The 18572-nt window shown below is 48.6% G+C and overlaps 2 protein-coding genes across 2 annotated transcripts in view; one reads left to right on the forward strand and one right to left on the reverse strand.

Annotated features, from left to right (window-relative positions):
• LOC140065249 (hemicentin-1-like) overlaps positions 1-18572 on the forward strand; it is a 366504-nt gene that overhangs the window by 112661 nt on the left and 235271 nt on the right. The window lies entirely within an intron of this gene.
• On the reverse strand, positions 8059-11971 carry LOC140065209 (titin-like). The gene is made up of 3 exons (XM_072112812.1): positions 11965-11971; positions 8816-9097; positions 8059-8447 (listed from the first exon to the last, which is right to left on the reverse strand). The coding sequence occupies exons 1-3, from the start codon at positions 11969-11971 to the stop codon at positions 8059-8061; spliced, it is 678 nt and encodes a 225-aa protein (XP_071968913.1).

Consider the following 18572-nt stretch of genomic DNA (forward strand, 5'->3'; position numbering starts at 1 on the left):
TCTGCTCTGGGGAACCCTAGGAGATGCAGTGACCATATATGGATAGATGCTGATCTGACCTGATGACGTGGTCCCTGCTCTCCGGCTAAGCCAACACTTCTCTGAAAAGGATTCCCTGCCCGATGTCTGCTATGGGGAACCCTAGGAGATGTGGAGACCATATATGGACAGATACTGATCTGAAGCTGATGACGTGGTCTCTGCTCTCCGCTAAGCCCGACACTTCTCTGAAAAGGATTCCCTCCCGATGTCTGTTCTGGGGAACCCTAGGAGATGCAGTGACCATATATGGATAGAGATCTGAAGCTGATGACGTGGTCCCTGCTCTCCGCTAAGCCCGACACTTCTCTGAAAAGGATTCCCTGCCCGATGTCTGCTCTGGGGAACCCTAGGAGATGCAGTGACCATATATGGACAGATGGTGATCTGAAGCTGATGACGTGGTCCCTGCTCTCCGCTAACCCGACACTTCTCTGAAAAGGATTCCCTGCCCGATGTCTTCTCTGGGGAACCCTAGGAGATGTAGTGACCATATATGGACAGATACTGATCTGACCTGATGACGTGGTCCCTGCTCTCTCCGCTAAGCCGACACTTCTCTGAAAAGGATTCCCTGCCCGATGTCTGCTCTGGGGAACCCTAGGAGATGCAGTGACCATATATGGATAGATGCTGATCTGACCTGATGACGTGGTCCCTGCTCTCCGGCTAAGCCAACACTTCTCTGAAAAGGATTCCCTGCCCGATGTCTGCTCTGGGGAACCCTAGGAGATGTGGAGACCATATATGGACAGATACTGATCTGAAGCTGATGACGTGGTCTCTGCTCTCCGCTAAGCCCGACACTTCTCTGAAAAGGATTCCCTCCCGATGTCTGTTCTGGGGAACCCTAGGAGATGCAGTGACCATATATGGACAGATGCTGATCTGACCTGGTGACGTGGTCCCTGCTCTCAGCTAAGCCCGACACTTCTCTGAAAAGGATTCCCTGCCCGATGTCTGCTCTGGGGAACTCTAGGAGATGTGGAGACCATATATGGACAGATGCTGATCTGAACCTGATGACGTGGTCCCTGCTCTCTGCTAAGCCGACACTTCTCTGAAAAGGATTCCCTGCCCGATGTCTGTAGAAGCCATTCTGTACTGTGAGTTCTGGCTTTCAAAGTATTTACTCTGCGGACACAGCGCCGGGACACAGCGGGACCTGGGGGGAGAATCCGTGACAATCTCATAGCTGCCCGTGACGTGGGGCAGAGGTACGAAAAACGGGAAAGTCCCGTCAAAATCGGGACGGTTGGGAGCTATGCCTATTGCCTGGTTACATATAGGCTACCTTAATATTTGCATTCACCCCCCTCTTTACTTTCACTTTGTCCTCACCCTCACGTTTTGCACTTGGTTTTTCACAGTATGTCACATGTGTGTTCACTTTTCTTTAGGTCATTTAATTTTACGGTCTCTATTAGCGGCCGCTTGTGATTGGTCTCTATTAGCGGCCGTTTGTGATTGGTCTCTATTAGCGGCCGTTTGTGATTGGTCTCTATGTGTGACCGCTTGTGATTGGTCTCTATGTGTGACCGCTTGTGATTGGTCTCTATTAGCGGCCGTTTGTGATTGGTCTCTATGTGTGACCGCTTGTGATTGGTCTCTATTAGCGGCCGTTTGTGATTGGTCTCTATGTGTGACCGCTTGTGATTGGTCTCTATGTGTGACCGCTTGTGATTGGTCTCTATTAGTGGCCGTTTGCGATTGATCTCTATGTGTGACCTCTTGTGATTGGTCTCTATTAGCGGCCGTTTGTGATTGGTCTCTATGTGTGACCGCTTGTGATTGGTCTCTATGTGTGACCGCTTGTGATTGGTCTCTATGTGTGACCGCTTGTGATTGGTCTCTATGTGTGACTGCTTGTGATTGGTCTCTATGTGTGACCGCTTGTGATTGGTCTCTATGTGTGACCGCTTGTGATTGGTCTCTATGTGTGACTGCTTGTGATTGGTCTCTATGTGTGACCGCTTGTGATTGGTCTCTATGTGTGACCGCTTGTGATTGGTCTCTATGTGTGACCGCTTGTGATTGGTCTCTATGTGTGACTGCTTGTGATTGGTCTCTATGTGTGACCGCTTGTGATTGGTCTCTATGTGTGACCGCTTGTGATTGGTCTCTATGTGTGACTGCTTGTGATTGGTCTCTATGTGTGACTGCTTGTGATTGGTCTCTATGTGTGACCGCTTGTGATTGGTCTCTATTAGTGGCCGTTTGTGATTGGTCTCTATGTGTGACCGCTTGTGATTGGTCTCTATGTGTGACCGCTTGTGATTGGTCTCTATTAGTGGCCGTTTGTGATTGGTCTCTATGTGTGACCGCTTGTGATTGGTCTCTATGTGTGACCGCTTGTGATTGGTCTCTATGTGTGACCGCTTGTGATTGGTCCGCAGGGATGGTATAGTGGGTTTTGTTTCCCAGTATTCTATACAGTATGACTTGATTGTTTACCAGGGTTTTACTATGAATTTTGTACTATATTCTTCTCTTATAAGTCTAGCACCCACTTTTGATTGACCACTGCTTGCAGTACAGTACTGGGAGGTTCTCCTCTCCCCCACATACATTTTTATAGAGATTCTATACAGTATTGTATGCAGGCACTGGTTACCATGGTGCTCACAGTGCTTTCCTCTGATGCCACTCCCTCGTGTGACGCTCCGGTCACGTGATGACGGACCGCGTCACATGGATGGGTCACGTGATTGTGTGGCCCGTGTCACATGACTTGCCGGCACTATTCAGACATTTGGTGGTTACGTGGGGATTTCTCTTCCCCTACTGGGCGTGTGGGATCATGTGCCCGAGGTAGACGCTGGGCAAGTTGATAGCACGTGGTAACGATTTGTATTTTAATTGGTCCGGGTTCCTGATTGGGTCTCATCCATTTAAATAGCGGAAGCGACACTCCCCCAGAAGAAGCCACTGCTTGTGGCGGAACACGTGTCGGGGTCTGGTCTTTGCATCCTCTACCCGTGGTCGGTATATATTATATTTTATCTGGAGTATTTCCCTGTATACCATGCATTTGGCACTTTAATTGATACTTTCCACCTTTGGGGCTTATGCTCTTGTTTCTAATTGATATGATCTATTTTTGATGGGGATATTTGACAGTATTATGCTGGTTACACCCGGGTATGTGCGATAAGCGTTTTGTCTGTTTGTTTCCCCTATTGGATTACCATTTTTTTTTTAATCCAATGAATTGTGTACTGGATATAATAAAGATTTAATATGTTTTCAATATGGCCTCACGTATTGGTTAATTGAACTTTTTAGTAGGTGTTTAAGGTTATATAGAGTTGTGGGTATTTGCCTAACAAGTACACGGACGCAAAAGACTCAATGGGATGAATATTGTAGAATCATCCCAAAGAAACCGCCCTGACTGCAATACGTTCTGGTGTTAATGAATAAACACAGCGGAAGCCCCAAAAGGAGTCGGCTATTTCAAGTGCATGCTATCACAATGGCCCGGTAAACTCTCCTATACAACAGTAACCATTAAGTATAGAACACTGCATGTAGCCCATATAGATTGATGCATTGCACGACCCCCTGGCTGCCTCTGGTGTTCTGGTCCGGTAAACTGTTATGATTCTACTTGTATATGGGCTGTGTATGAGCCGCGTATAACCTATGGGCCGTGTATAACCTATGGGCTGTGTATGAGGCGCGTATAACCTATGGGCCGCGTATAACCTATGGGCCGCGTATAACCTATGGGCCGCGTATAACCTATGGGCTGTGTATGAGGCGCGTATAACCTATGGGCCGCGTATAACCTATGGGCCGCGTATAACCTATGGGCCGCGTATAACCTATGGGCTGTGTATGAGGCGCGTATAACCTATGGGCCGCGTATAACCTATGGGCCGCGTATAACCTATGGGCCGCGTATAACCTATGGGCCGTGTATGAGCCGTGTATAACCTATGGGCCGTGTATAACCTATGGGCTGTGTATGAGCCGTGTATAACCTATGGGCCGCGTATACCTATGGGCCGCGTATGGGCCGCGTATGACCTATGGGCCGCGTATGACCTATGGGCCGCGTATGACCTATGGGCCGCGTATGACCTATGGGCCGCGTATGACCTATGGGCCGCGTATGGGCCGCGTATAACCTATGGGCCGCGTATAACCTATGGGCCGTGTATGACCATAAACCCCACGGTACATAATTATAGCTACATTTACATTGTACAATATTGTATTTTAATTTGATGTAACTTGTATTTTACCATCATAGTTAATAAATATTGTGTATGTATAGTATGTAACCATTAGCGTGGACTGGTGCGATGTCCCCTGATAAGTCATAAATCCCTAACTTTGTGACATATAAGTTATCCAGCTCCTCCTTGTACTCGAGGTGTCCGTATGTTATATCCTCTTACCTCCGCTCCGGGGAGTTTAGTCTCATAGGTCCTGACTGCTGATTCAGTATTTTCATGTTTGGTTCCTCCAGGGACTCCTGGTATAATATAAAATATAACATGAACTTTATTATTTTCTGGTGTAGACGTATAGGCGGATCCTATGGATGATCATGTAATAGTAATAAGACGCTATCCAAGACGCTATACTGTAAGGCTCCATCTGTACACGTTACTAGGGAGTGTAGATACAAGATGTAGGACAATAATCTACTCCGATAGATCCGTCAGTGTAGGGGGAGTATAGACATCTGCACCCACTGGGGGCTCCTGGATCCCCCTCCCCCTCCTGCAGAGGACATCTCCCTCCCCCTCCTTCCTACAATGGCCACATGTGGGGATTAGTCACTCACCTTTCTTTCTCTTCAGTGCACACAATGTGATAGTGACAGCGATGACCACCGCAGCTGTGACCCCGACCACAATGCCGGCTATTTCTCCTCCGCTCAGTCCTCCAGGAGACGCAGAAGCTGCAGAACATGAAATACACAGAGGGTAACGCCCATGTAACGCCCATGTAACACCCATGTAACGCCCATGTAACGCCCATGTAACGCCCATGTAACGCCCATGTAACGCCCATGTAACGCCCATGTAACGCCCATGTAACGCCCATGTAACGCCCATGTAACACCCATGTAACGCCCATGTAACGCCCATGTAACGCCCATGTAACATCCATGTAACGCCCATGTAACGCCCATGTAACGCCCATGTAACGCCCATGTAACGCCCATGTAATGTGTGGCTGATGAGCAGCTTCTACCATTCCTTCTGAATGTTACAGGACCATAGTTCTCACTGTTGTGTCCTGTTTGTGTACTCAGGACCCACCTTCCTCCATCACCTCCATGGTGAACATGAAGCTCTGACTCCCAGCCATGTTCCTGGCTCTACATTCATATTTTCCGGACTCGGCCGCAGTCGTCTCAGTGATCTGGAGACTCGATGTGTAATACATGGAGGTCACAGTGAATTTACCTCCACTCTGGATAGGAAACCCTGAGGTCCAGGAGAACCAGTAGAACTCACCTGGACTGACCTCCCTCCAGATGTGAGAGTCACTCTCAGGACGACCATCTCTCCTCCTGTCACCCTGATGACTGCACTGTTATTATGGTCTGGAGACTGAGGAGGTTCTGGTGGGACACAAGGAAGAAGAAGATGAATCCAGGTAAAAATCAGCCGATAGATGTATAAAAATCCAAATATGGACATAAAACCCAGGGTTCTGGAGGAGATATGTCCTGTGCTCGACAAACCCTCACATCAAATTATGGAGGATTCTCTATCCCCTGCGTACATGTCAGAATATATGGAGATTGTTCAGGATCAGCGGGTGCCTGCAGTATAATACAGCAGACATCCACCACTAGCAGCTGCACTCATCTCAGTGCTGACACAATCTCGGCTGATAACCGCTAAGATTCTGCTGTCACTTGTGACCAAGGCATCTCCTTTATACTGATGATAATCAAAGCAGATGTTACTGATCAGATGGAGCCTATCATCCTCAGCCCACTTCACGCTGCTGGAGGTGCTACGACTACCCACTAGGGGCTAACCTTTCGTTGTGGGGGCATCTGGATTTCCCTGGTACCTGAGTGGCTGGAGTGCGGCCTAGCGCTAGTCAGGTCACGGGTAGCTTGGTCCAGGTGAACAGGCCTTGGTCCACCAGTATTCCAATAAAAGACGTCAATATGACACACCTCTGAACAGCGCGCCTGTTTCTACCGTTTGCTCCACCTTGTCCATGTCGGGGCCACGGCCAGTGAGGGGACGCAAGAAGATGAGGCCGCAAAATGATCCCCTGGGGCACCCCTGGTGTGTCGTGGTAAAGGGATCCCCGGGTAGATGCTAGAAGGGAGGCCTCAGTTAGCGGCACCAGCCAGGGATCACACGTGGAGACAAGATGTGGAACACAGAAGTCACAGTCCCTTTATTCACAGACTCCAAACACAGCAAAGGTAACAGCCTGAGGAATGTCCTATCTGCCAGGTCGGAGGTAGCTGAATGGTTGTCTGGAGGGAGATCACAGCCCTGGGCCTGTAGCCTGGAGCTGGAGGGTTGGCTGCGTGGGCAGCACATGAAGGTAGGCTCTGTGTAAACAGACCTGCGGGCCTTATAAAGGGGGAAGCCTTCAGAGTAGATAGAGCAGCTCCAGGCCTCCTTATCTGGTCACAGAATCTGGTGGTGGATCAAGGGGGTTAGAGCCTGCGGGTCATATAAAGGTGCATGACCAGGAATTATTTTCTTCATTACACGACAAGTGGTCTTGGAGGGACATGAAGGGGGGGGGGGTTTGCCGGCCGGTTCAGAGTTTTTCTGCCCCGTGTCTGCACAATAGCTATACCCTGTTATAGTTCTACACCAGGCAGGACCAGGCTCAGAGATGCTCTTCTGGTGCAGCCGGATGTATAAGGCAGGAGGGTCGGGTTTGGTCATACATTGGCGCACCTCGTTGTATAGCCGATTGCAGATACTTGCAGATTGCATGTCCTCACCATCACTTTACTAGATACAGTCTTTGGCCTCCTGACTGGTAAACATGTAACCTGAACCTAAGATACAAATATGTTGAGTGACATGTAAAATGTTAGGATCCCTCTGTCTTTTACAGAAGTGTCATCTTTCTTCATGTTGTCTGTGAGTTTCTCCCCCTAAACAGAACATTTACTGCAGAAATCTGTGATTCTGTTTCCTCCTCCCCCTCATTAATCTCCTCTGGTGAGTAATAGACGTTGTATTGCTGTCCTTCCTGCACCTTATTCCCTTCCACAAGTCACTAACTGATGTTTCCTCATCTCAGGAACTTATTATGGATGAGCTGCAGATTGTGGGTGCTCTGACTGATGGGACCCCGATAAGCTTTAGCAGTCAGGCAGGTGCACCTCTACTCTATTGACTCTGATGGAAATGTCTTGCCCTGTTTGTAAGTTCTTATGATCAGAGAGGGTTCCATGGGTCAAACCCCCACACACTGTCCTGTGTATAAGGAATAGGGATGGGAAAAGACAATGTATGAGCTCCTTAGATAATAACCCACCAAACATGAGTCTACAGTCTGACTTTCTTCCGAGTTGTTCCCCGCTGCAGGTGAGATTGGTTCCTGTGATGTCATCTGGTCTATGCAGAGTCCTGGTCACCTGGTCAGGCTTGGTTTCCAGTACATCACTGAACATCATGGTCACATTAGCCGGCGGTTGTCCCCCCGGCCAAAAGCAGCCGAGCTGTAGTATAGGGTAGAAGCGCTGAGCTGAACAGGCAATGTCTTCTTCTGGAAGCCCTGTGCGACATGAACCAAAATCATAGAGACTGATCCATAGCTCCAGCCTATGCCATCAGTATAATCAATAGCCAAATATTACAACTACTGGAAGGTTTATGAAACATTGTGCTTCCATATAGAATGGACATTGTGATAAAATATGATGACCTCAGTAATAATGTGAGCACCCATGGTTCTGGTGCTATGTGAGCACTGCCTTACCATGCCCAGAAGTATAGACCAATCTTATGAAACCTGTCCTCTAACCAAGGGGCCAAAGAGTTAAAAAGGAAATGATTCAGTAGCTTATTTATGAATTTTCTGGTATCTCATGGAAACATTGTGTGGATCATGTCCTTTTAGAACAAAATAGGTAGAAATGCTCCCAGTGTTATACTCACTAGCCAAGTTTAAGATGTGTCCATCACTGGTGTCAGTATTGAGCAGGTTGGTGGCTGTACAGGTGAAGGGTCCGGTGTCCCCCCTGGAGACGGGGCTGATGGTGAGATTGGAGCTTGGAGGAGAATCACTGTGGGTGATGGAATATGGAGGGTTGGAGGACACTGAGGATCCATTCAGGCTCCAGGAGAAGGTGACGGCTGAACCCCGAGCGGAGCAATAGAGAGACACCGAGTCCTGTCCTGCCCAGAGCGCGGCCGATGTGTTACTGGTCAGTGTCACCGCCGAGACCCCAACTGTGGACCAAGATAAGATTTATTACAGGCTAAGAGGAGAATGGTGAATGCTGAAATTCCTCTCATTTACTGAAATCTACATTGGAACAAGCAACAAGTGATGAAGTTCCCTCCAGTTCCCCCAAAGTCCAGACGGAACATTACACATCTCTCACAATGAGATTAGTGACCTGTCCGTGTGATCTACACCTGAGAAGCCTTCAGAGAAAAAAAGATTCTATTGTAGCTTCGAAGATGGAAACTATTTATTCATTTTAAAACTTTCTGTGTATGTCCTTCCGCACAGATGACACATAAGAGTAGGTGACAGATGTGATGAGTAGATGACACTGAGCCGGTGACAGATGTGATGAGCAGATGACACTTACCGGCCAGGCTGAGCCTCACGTCGCTGCTGTTCTTGCTGTTGAGTAAGTTTCTGGCTGTACATATGAAGGATCCGCTGTCATCAGAGGAAACCGGGCTGATAACGAGCCGCATGTTATTCTCCGTCACATGGAATCGGCCTCCTCCAGAGATTGGCGCCCCCTGTAGACTCCAGGAGTAGCTGACATCTGTACCACGAGCAGAACATCGGAGAGACACGGAATCTATTCCCGGCCACAAAAGTCCCGATACATTACTGGTGACTGCCACATCCGAGACCGGGACTAAGAAACACAATATAGAGACCAGAGTCAGGATTATACATGAGGAGGAAGATATCAGTGATGAGGACAGTCTCAGGATTGTAGATGAGGAGAAGATATCAGTGATGGGGACCGTCTCAGGATTGTAGATGAGGAGAAGATATCAGTGATGTGGACAGTCTCAGGATTGTAGATGAGGAGAAGATATCAGTGATGGGGACAGTCTCAGGATTGTAGATGATAGAGAAGATATCAGTGATGAGGACAGTCTCAGGATTGTAGATGAGGAGAAGATATCAGTGATGAGGACAGTCTCAGGATTGTAGATGAGGAGGAAGATATCAGTGATGGGGACAGTCTCAGGATTGTAGATGAGGAGAAGATATCAGTGATGAGGACAGTCTCAGGATTGTAGATGAGGAGGGAAGATATCAGTGATGGGGACAGTCTCAGGATTGTAGATGAGGAGGAGGAAGATATCAGTGATGGGGACAGTCTCAGGATTGTAGATGAGGAGAAGATATCAGTGATGAGGACAGTCTCAGGATTGTAGATGAGGAGGAGATATAATTGATGAGGACAGTCTCAGGATTGTAGATGAGGAGGAGGAAGATATCAGTGATGGGGACAGTCTCAGGATTGTAGATGAGGAGAAGATATCAGTGATGAGGACAGTCTCAGGATTGTAGATGAGGAGGAGGAAGATATCAGTGATGGGGACAGTCTCAGGATTGTAGATGAGGAGAAGATATCAGTGATGAGGACAGTCTCAGGATTGTAGATGAGGAGGGAAGATATCAGTGATGGGGACAGTCTCAGGATTGTAGATGAGGAGGAGAAGATATCAGTGATGAGGACAGTCTCAGGATTGTAGATGAGGAGAAGATATCAGTGATGAGGACAGTCTCTGGATTGTAGATGAGGAGAAGATATCAGTGATGAGGACAGTCTCTGGATTGTAGATGAGGAGAAGATATCAGTGATGAGGACAGTCTCTGGATTGTAGATGAGGAGAAGATATCATTGATGAGGACAGTCTCAGGATTGTAGATGAGGAGAAGATATCAGTGATGGGGACAGTCTCAGGATTGTAGATGAGGGAGAAGATATCAGTGATGTGGACAGTCTCAGGATTGTAGATGAGGAGGAAGATATCAGTGATGGGGACAGTCTCAGGATTGTAGATGAGGAGAAGATATCAGTGATGGGGACAGTCTCAGGATTGTAGATGAGGAGAAGATATCAGTGATGAGGACAGTCTCAGGATTGTAGATGAGGAAAAGATATCAGTGTTGAGGACAGACTCAGGATTGTAGATGAGGAAAAGATATCAGTGTTGAGGACAGTCTCAGGATTGTAGATGAGAGGGGGGGGGGGATATCATTGACGTGGACAGTCTCTTGGAACCCTGTTCTATTACCATAGACACCTTTTTCCAGCAATCTCCCTTAGAGCACATGCTCTTAACACAGGCCACTAGGTTTCAGCTCTCACTATAGAGCTCACAGAGTGTCAGTGACCAGAGTCATAGGGGCGCATTTACTTACCTGTTCCATTCGCGATCCCGCGGCGCGTTGTCTGACTTGGATTCGCGCCTGCCGTGATTCATTACGGATGTGCGCCTGCAGGTGCCGCTGCTGCGCTGAGGTCTGCCAGAGTTCAACTTCTTCTTCTGGGTGCAATTTGTCTCAAAACGGCGCAAATCGGAAACATTCGGGAAAACCTGACGAAATTGCGGCATTCTGACCCTTAGTAAATGAGCCCCATAGTGTGAAACAACTACAGTGCTACACATAGAACACCTAGTACAAAGCTGCAGCTTCCATGTGTGGACACAGCTACATCCCACCCTGAGCCTGCTACCAGGCTGGTGAATCACCTCCCTATGATCACTCTCCATGACCACTCTAGTAATCCGGAATCTCCTACAATCCGGCATCTGTAATAAGATTGTTTGGCACATTGCCTGCACTTGTTTGAATAAAGAACCCTGAGTTATTTTGCCTGCGTCTGTTCCCTGGATACGGCTTTAACACCAAGGGCGCCCCATCCATTACCCAGGGACTCGTAATTTGGACATTAAAGGGGTTGCCCCAGGGAGATTCAGTACATTAGCCTCTCCCTCTACATTTTGTTGCACACATCACCTGCTAGAAAGGCCGGGCCCCGGTAGGGGATGTTGCAAGTGGTGTCACAAACAGGGTATAGACTTCTGTGCCTTATACTGGCACTATAGACTGTCCTTTCTGTCCTACCTAACCCTGCTGCCATCCAGGTTTAGGCCCAAGTGATTTTGTGCTATTCGACATAGACTGTGTATTAGCCTTGCCACGTGCTGTTGATCGCTGCTCCCGCACTCAGGAGGTTAATTCCTCCTACAGAGCTTTCTCAGCTCTGCTACATCCGGCACTGTAGCGCCTAAAGCATTAATCTCTGGAAGCTTGTGGCGCAGCAAGGAGCTCCAGCCCGCAAAAACCTTCACTGGTGGGAAATCCAGGTGACTCAACAAGCCCGCCCCCTGCACGTGTGGCGCAAAGTACCATGTAGAAGCAGCCGGAGCGATCGCAGTCCGGCAACGAAGAGGGTTAATTGGCCATCTTAGATTTTGCCGTAGGTCGCGCCTGATCCTGCCGACCACGTGCGCATCCTCGAGTGCCGACGCACGTGTCCTGCCACCGGGAGAGGGCACCGCTGATTACTGCCAAGCCCCTGCTGCATGCCGGACATCGGGAAAGGAGATCAACGTGCACCGGAGCTGTCCTGTCACCACAGCTGATCCTGAGTGATTACAGCTGAGGAAGTTAAAGGAGGGTAGAGATTGTTTCCGACGCTAGGGTATAATTGGCTCACCTCCAAGGGAATAGTGACTGTGCCAACGTCCCCATTACTAGCCATCGCCTATAGCAACGGACATTGTTAACCCCCTCAACTCCTCAAAACCAGCCCAATCATGTCAGCCCAAGATGAAGACACTGAACTGGAGTAAATCTTGTCTCCCGGGCCCTCCTCAGGATATCGTAACATGCTAAACCCTCCAGAGAGCCCGTCCAGCCTTGTTGCCAGTGCCACCACCATTATGCCCCTGACTATGCCCTACTATCTGGGGGCCCCTGATAGCTCGCTGACTATGAAGGAAAGTTGCACACTCTCTCCGAATTTAGAGCCAAGATGCTAGCTACCTTCACTCTGTATCTGCTTACAGAAGAACAGAAAGTGGGCATTCTAACCGAGCAGTTAAAGGGACCCGCTCTCCGGAAAGTCAAGTCCTTGCCCAGTGAAGAGCGCCAAAATGTAGCCCCAATCCTCAATAGGCTCCGCACCTTTGAAAAATGTACTGCCTCTGAGCTGAAGCAGAAGTTCTTTGGGAAAAGACAGAAGCCCCAAGAATCCCTCAGAGACTTTGCCCTCTCCCTACAGGAGGCATGGAAGGCCATAATCCGCCTTGTTCCTAAAGAGGCTGATAATTCCAACCAAACCCTTTGGGAACAATTCGTTACTGGACTTTTGCATAGGCATCACAAATGTCAGTTAAAAATGCTGTCTCTTCGAAATGCCCAGGCTTCTCTTCTTGAGTTCAAGGAGATTGCCATCGACATCCTGGGAGAACACCTGCCTGCCGAACCACAGGAGGAGTCTGAACGTGTGGATCTGGAAGATGCTGCTCTGGCCTTTCATACAGTGCAACTAGCAACACCGCCTCCAGCGTCTGCAGAAGTCGCTGTCCTAGCAGAGCAAGTCACCACCCTGGCAGACACCATGAGCAAAATTCTCAAGCGACTGGCTCAGCTGGAAGTAACTGCTCCCTTCAAGAGGAAGAAGCCACCGCATAACTCCTTACAGCCAGTTACTTCCCGTGACTCCCCGGGCCAAACAGCGCCGAAGGATGGCTAAAATCCTGAACACCTGGAGTCAGAAAGAACCAAGACTGCAATGCAGCTACTGTCATAAATACAGGCATGAAGAGAATGGATGTCGTCGGTTAAACGACAAACCCTTGGCACTACGGGACAACCCCCAAAGGAAGAACCTCTAAGTCCCCGAGATTCCAATTGGATGCCAAGGTTTGTGAGGACCCGCATTCATGGTTCATGTGACCATCAAGGGAGTTACCCTACCGGCCTTAATTGATATCGGCTCTCAAGTGACCACCCTCCGCAGTGCCACCTTTGAGAGATGCCGAAGAGAAGCATCCTTGACACAGCCTCCCAAGGCTTATTTGAACACAATTGCTACTAATGGGAAAACTGTACCCATCCGCGGCTACTGGGAACCCACACTAACCATCGGAGACACTGAGTTAATCAGACAGGGCATAGTGTTTACACAAGTGCCTGAAGACTGCAACTTCTCCCTAGTACTGGGTACCCATGTCCTCCGCAACTGCTATCCTTAAGTACTGGCGGCTCTCCACAACTCTCTACCAACAGTGCCCAGGGATTCTCGGAAGGTAAATCAGGAGATCATGCAAGTCCTAGCGGCGCAACAGAAGTTTGCTGGCCCCAATGGAGAAATCTGCAGAGTCTGCATCAAAGATCCACAACCTGTCCGCCTTCAACCTGGGACTGAGATGTTAGCATGGTGCCAAGCCTGCATGGGCGTTCAAGGTCAAGACTACTACTGGGGGACTCCCCGGTGGACCTGAGAAGATTTCAGTGTCCACCCCGAACACTTAGTGGAAACCTCCATGTCTGCTTCCCAACAGCTGGAGGTGAAACAAAGTGCTGAGGGTGAGCCTGCCAAGCAATCCTGGTGGCTTGAGCTCAATATTGGAGACAACGATATTACTCCTGCAGACCAAGTACAAGGTGTCCTGGACGTCTTCATGAAGCACCACCAGGCATTCAGCACACACTTGCTGGACTTTGGGCAGACTACCCTGATTCAAAATACCATCCCAACTGGCTCTCATCCTTCTATCAAGGAGAGGTCCCGGCCAATTCCACCAGCCCGTTACCAGGAAGTGAAGAAGCTGGTGCAAGAGATGAAGACAGCCAATGTTATACGGGAGAGTCACAGCCCATGGGCTGCCCAGCTGGTCCTTGTGAAGGAGGATGGAACCCTTCACTTCTGTGTTGACTATAGGAAGATCAACAATATCACCCACAAGGATGCCTATGTGCTTCTGTGAATTGAGGAATCCCTCGCAGCTCTAGGTTCGACTGAAGATAGGGAGAGGACGGCCTTTACCACCCCCATTGGCCTGTTCGAGTTCAACAAACGGCAAGACCAATGACAATGTTGATGCTCTGTCCTGACTCGCTGACCAGTGGGAGGGACCCTCCACGGATGCTCAGTGGGAAGATGTGGAGATGCCGGCGTTCTTTGCCCGGTTTTGTGCTCCAAGATGCCCTGAGAGTTTACTCCTTACCCACGGAAGCAGTACTTGCTACTCCACAAGAAAAGTCTGTGCCACCGCAGCGGCCCTGTGGAAGAGCTTCATCCTCCCTTACGGCTGTCCGGATAAGATCCTTACGGACCAGGGAACAGCATTTGAGTCCCAAGTGTTCCAAGAGTTGTGTACCCTATATGCCTGCAAGCCTACCATCCGCAGGGTATTGGACTCCTGCAAAAAGGAATGACTGGCCAAAACTAGAATTAGTGTATCTATATAACAACACTCATTGTTCCACCGGATACACTCCCTACTACTTGATGTTTGGGAGACATGGCCATCTCCCCGCTGATATGGCATTGGACATGGGAGCACCTGATTCCCAATCTCTGCTCCCCCAGACTGATTGGGTCTAGGAACAGCAGAGGCGCCTGGCGGATGCTAGGGAAATTGTGGATCTTCGGGTGGAGGAGGCCTGAGACAAGCAGAAAAGAGAGACTTTGACCGAAATGCCTGCACTGAGCCTCTTGCCCCTGGAGAACGAGTGTGGCTGTGAAAAAACCATCCCACCAGTAAGCTAGATGGGCGTTGGTAGCATGAGCCATACTTAGTTAGGAACAGTCTCTCCCCTGAAGTCTACAAGATTTCAAGAGGAGACCGTCCACCACTCCTGGTATACAGGAACCTGCTGAAGAGATGTCTACGATCCTTTGCCCATATGTCAAGTCCACTGACCCCTAACTCCCAGTCCAAGAGACCCTCTGTGTTCGTCTACCCAGTTTTCTTGAACTTGTGACTGTGCCTCAATTCTATGTGGTTATCTCTACCCCAGTGAGAGTTACTCTGGAATGGTCACCATCCCCGCCGAAATCCCCAATACTGCTGCCTGTGGAGGATGACCCCATCCCAGAACCTATTGCCCCCGTCGCCTCAGAGGCACCTGCGACTCCAGTGACTGCCTCCGGAGACGACAACGAGGAAATGGTGATTATCTCCCAACAGGAGCTCTGGAGATCTCAGCGGGAGACAAGAGGGAAGGCTCCTGCATACCTGCAGGAGTACCAGCTGTCCCAGCTGGTCGGAAGCCAAAGAAAGTCTGCTTTTCTGACCCCGAGGTCCTCGCTGCTATTTCAGAATCTGATACGAGGTAACCCTGATGGGCTGTAACCCTTAACTAGTACTTTTACATTGTACATATTGTGGACTATCCTGGGACTCTTCCCCTATTTATTTCTTGTCCAGTCAAGAGACTTTCCTTGAACTGTTACCCATTTATATGTGCTATGTTAGCACCAACCTCTGCTGACGCAGAGTCACAACATCTTCAAAGGACCCCTCCACTGAAGAGGAGACCCTTTGTTTTCTGAATCTTTTCCCCCACAGCAAAGACAATGCCCAGAAGATGGACTTTCTTCCTTAGAGTGTTCTGAGACTCTTAGTCAACTGCCACCAAGGAAGAGTTGCCATTTTGATATTTTGCACTTACTGCCTTCCCTTTCAGAGACGGACATTATGTATGCAATTTATGCCTTTTCCTTACAGGAAATGGACATTGATGTTGTGCTACCACAAGTAGCCAGTTTATACAACGTTTGTAAAGTTTAAAGTCATTAACCCATTGGGCTGCTAAAGCCAATGTGCGTTTGTATGTTTGCACAACTGTCAACATAGTACTGCCAGTCAGTTTGCTGCTAACATTTTCATAGGCTTTGCAGGATTATAGTTAAGAATGTGACCGCAGGCTTACACCTCAAACCAAAGCTTTGTATGGTATGGCTCTATAAACCGCGGGTCTTTAGGGGACCGGAGGTGTTCACCTAGGAACACCTAAATGTCATATTCAAGGGTAAGACCGTCAGACAGCAGGTATATTATATTGTATGCACTGCATATACTATTTATGTGTATTATATTGTCACCAAGGATGAAGTGTTTGCGAACAAATTGTCAGGCCTTGGTGCAAGGAGTGGAATACAGGACATGACACCACACCTTTCCCCCAACAACAGTTGGTTTAAGGGTGTTAGCTACCAACAGTCCCCCAAATTATTCTTTGTAATATTTGTGTATCCAGTCCGACACCAACCCAGGTACTTATAGCTAGGACCATGGGCGGTTTGTCCCCTACAATGCACATAGCCAACACTTCCAGTAAGTGCAGCCATACCACCTACTATATATACCTACCAGCTGTTACGTGCATGGACCCCCTGGAGGCCATACACTGCCGGTCAGCTTTGGTTGTCCATATTCCCCATCTGGTCCATAGCCGAGCCGTATGCGGCTCTTTCAATTGCCCTGGGGGTATGCAACACCCCTGCCAATGAGCAGGCAGAGGAGTGTTGCGAATAAGCCCCTCAGTCTGTGTCTCTCACAGCAGGTGAGCCTGTACAACTTACCTCAGGGACTATATAATCATATCGTGGTAATTAGCAGTGGTAGACCCTGCCTGTACAGCAAGGGTTAACAGGTTATGTGTTTTGATTTATTGTCATCAATGATATTCTTCCATGTGAAATGGAGTGTAATTGGAAAGTGAGCACCACCTGACCAGGAAATGACAAAACCCCTGGACGGGAAGGAACAAGGCCTCTTGGAACCCAGGTCTATTACCGGAGACACCTTTTTCCAGCAATCTCTCTTACAAGAGAGATCTTAGAGCACATGCTCTTAACACAGGCCTAGGTCTCAGCTCTCACTATAGAGCTCACGGAGTGTCAGTGACCAGAGATGAGTGTGACACCTCCAGTGCTACACACAGAACACCCAGGACAAAGCTGCAGCTTCCATATCTGGACACAGCTGCATCCCAGCCATACTTGTAGAAATTCCACTGCACTCCTGTTTCAGTATTTGATGGTGCCAAAATAGGGTCCCAACCCCGTATGCAAGTAAGGATATGGAAGATGGCACTCAATCCAATTTTGAAAATTAATGCTTTTATTCTTGTACCAATCCACTTTAATACATATACAGGCGGTCCCCTACTTAAGAACACCCGACTTACAGACGACCCCTAGTTACAAACGTACCTCTGGATATTAGTAATTTACTGTACTTTAGTCCTAGGCTACAATAAACAGCTGTAACATTTATCACAGGCGTCTGTAATGAAGATTTAGTGTTAATCCTGGTTCTTATGACAACACAACATTTTTAAAATACAATTATGACAGAGACCCAAAAAAATCTGTCTGGGGCTACAATTATAAAGTATACAGTTCTGACTTACATACAAATTCAACTTAAGAACAAACCTACAGACCCTATCTTATATGTAACCCGGGGACTGCCTGTACATTACATTTTGGTCAAAAAAACCTTCCTCAGATGCGGATTGTACTGTATAGCGATCCTAAGCCTGGAAGATAGAAGAGATATCCGCTGCTTTAGACCTTGGCTGTATGTCAGCCTTGTTCTGGTCCCAGTGTGAGACTGTCATACTGAGGCTGGTGAATCTCCTCCCGAGGATCACTCTCCATGACCACTCTAGTAATCCGGAATCTCCATCTGTAATAAGATTGTTTGGCCGCTGCCTGCAGTTGTTCTAATAAAGAACCCTGAGTTATTTTGCACAACGTTGCCTGGATATGGCTGTAACACAAAGGGCTTCCCATCCATCACCCAGGAACTTATACGACACTCAGGGGTTGCCCCAGGGAGATCCAGTACATCAGCCTCTCCCTCCATATTTCGTGCACATACCACCTGCTGGAGAGCTGCCAGGCTGTAGGACATCCCTCAGGTCCCCATACCAAGCACCGTGACCACAGCGTGCCCTAGACCGCAACCACCAGCCACTCCGGTATTCTGGGCCCCGGCTGCCTCCAGGCCCCAAAGAAAAGGCCCCAGTGGGGGATTTTGCATCTCCCTCAGGGATTTTACTTCTAAGATTTTTGCTTTATGAGACTTGTTCTATATAATAGTGTAGATGATTTTATTTTGCCTCATTCTCACCGTATACGTTCAGACTCAGGGAGTTGCTGGTGCTGGTGCTGACCGGGTTCTGGATGGAGCAGGTGTAGGATCCACTGTCCTTCTCAGTTATTGGGGTGAAGTCCAGGTATCGCCCCCTGCAGGTCACATGGGGCTCGGAGCAGATCGTCTTCTCATCACGGTAGAAAGTGTAAGAAGTCACATTCTGACCCCCGGCATCACAGTCCA

Source organism: Engystomops pustulosus, chromosome 6 (assembly GCF_040894005.1).
Source record: "Engystomops pustulosus chromosome 6, aEngPut4.maternal, whole genome shotgun sequence".
Taxonomy (NCBI): Eukaryota; Metazoa; Chordata; class Amphibia; order Anura; family Leptodactylidae; genus Engystomops; species Engystomops pustulosus.

What these genes read in the sequence shown, in the direction of transcription:
- LOC140065209 (XM_072112812.1), bottom strand. An exon ending in CGTGAGGCTCAGCCTGGCCG is followed by an intron (nt 8,448 to 8,815) that starts GTAAGTGTCATC and finishes CTTGGTCCACAG; the next exon opens with TTGGGGTCTCGGCGGTGACA.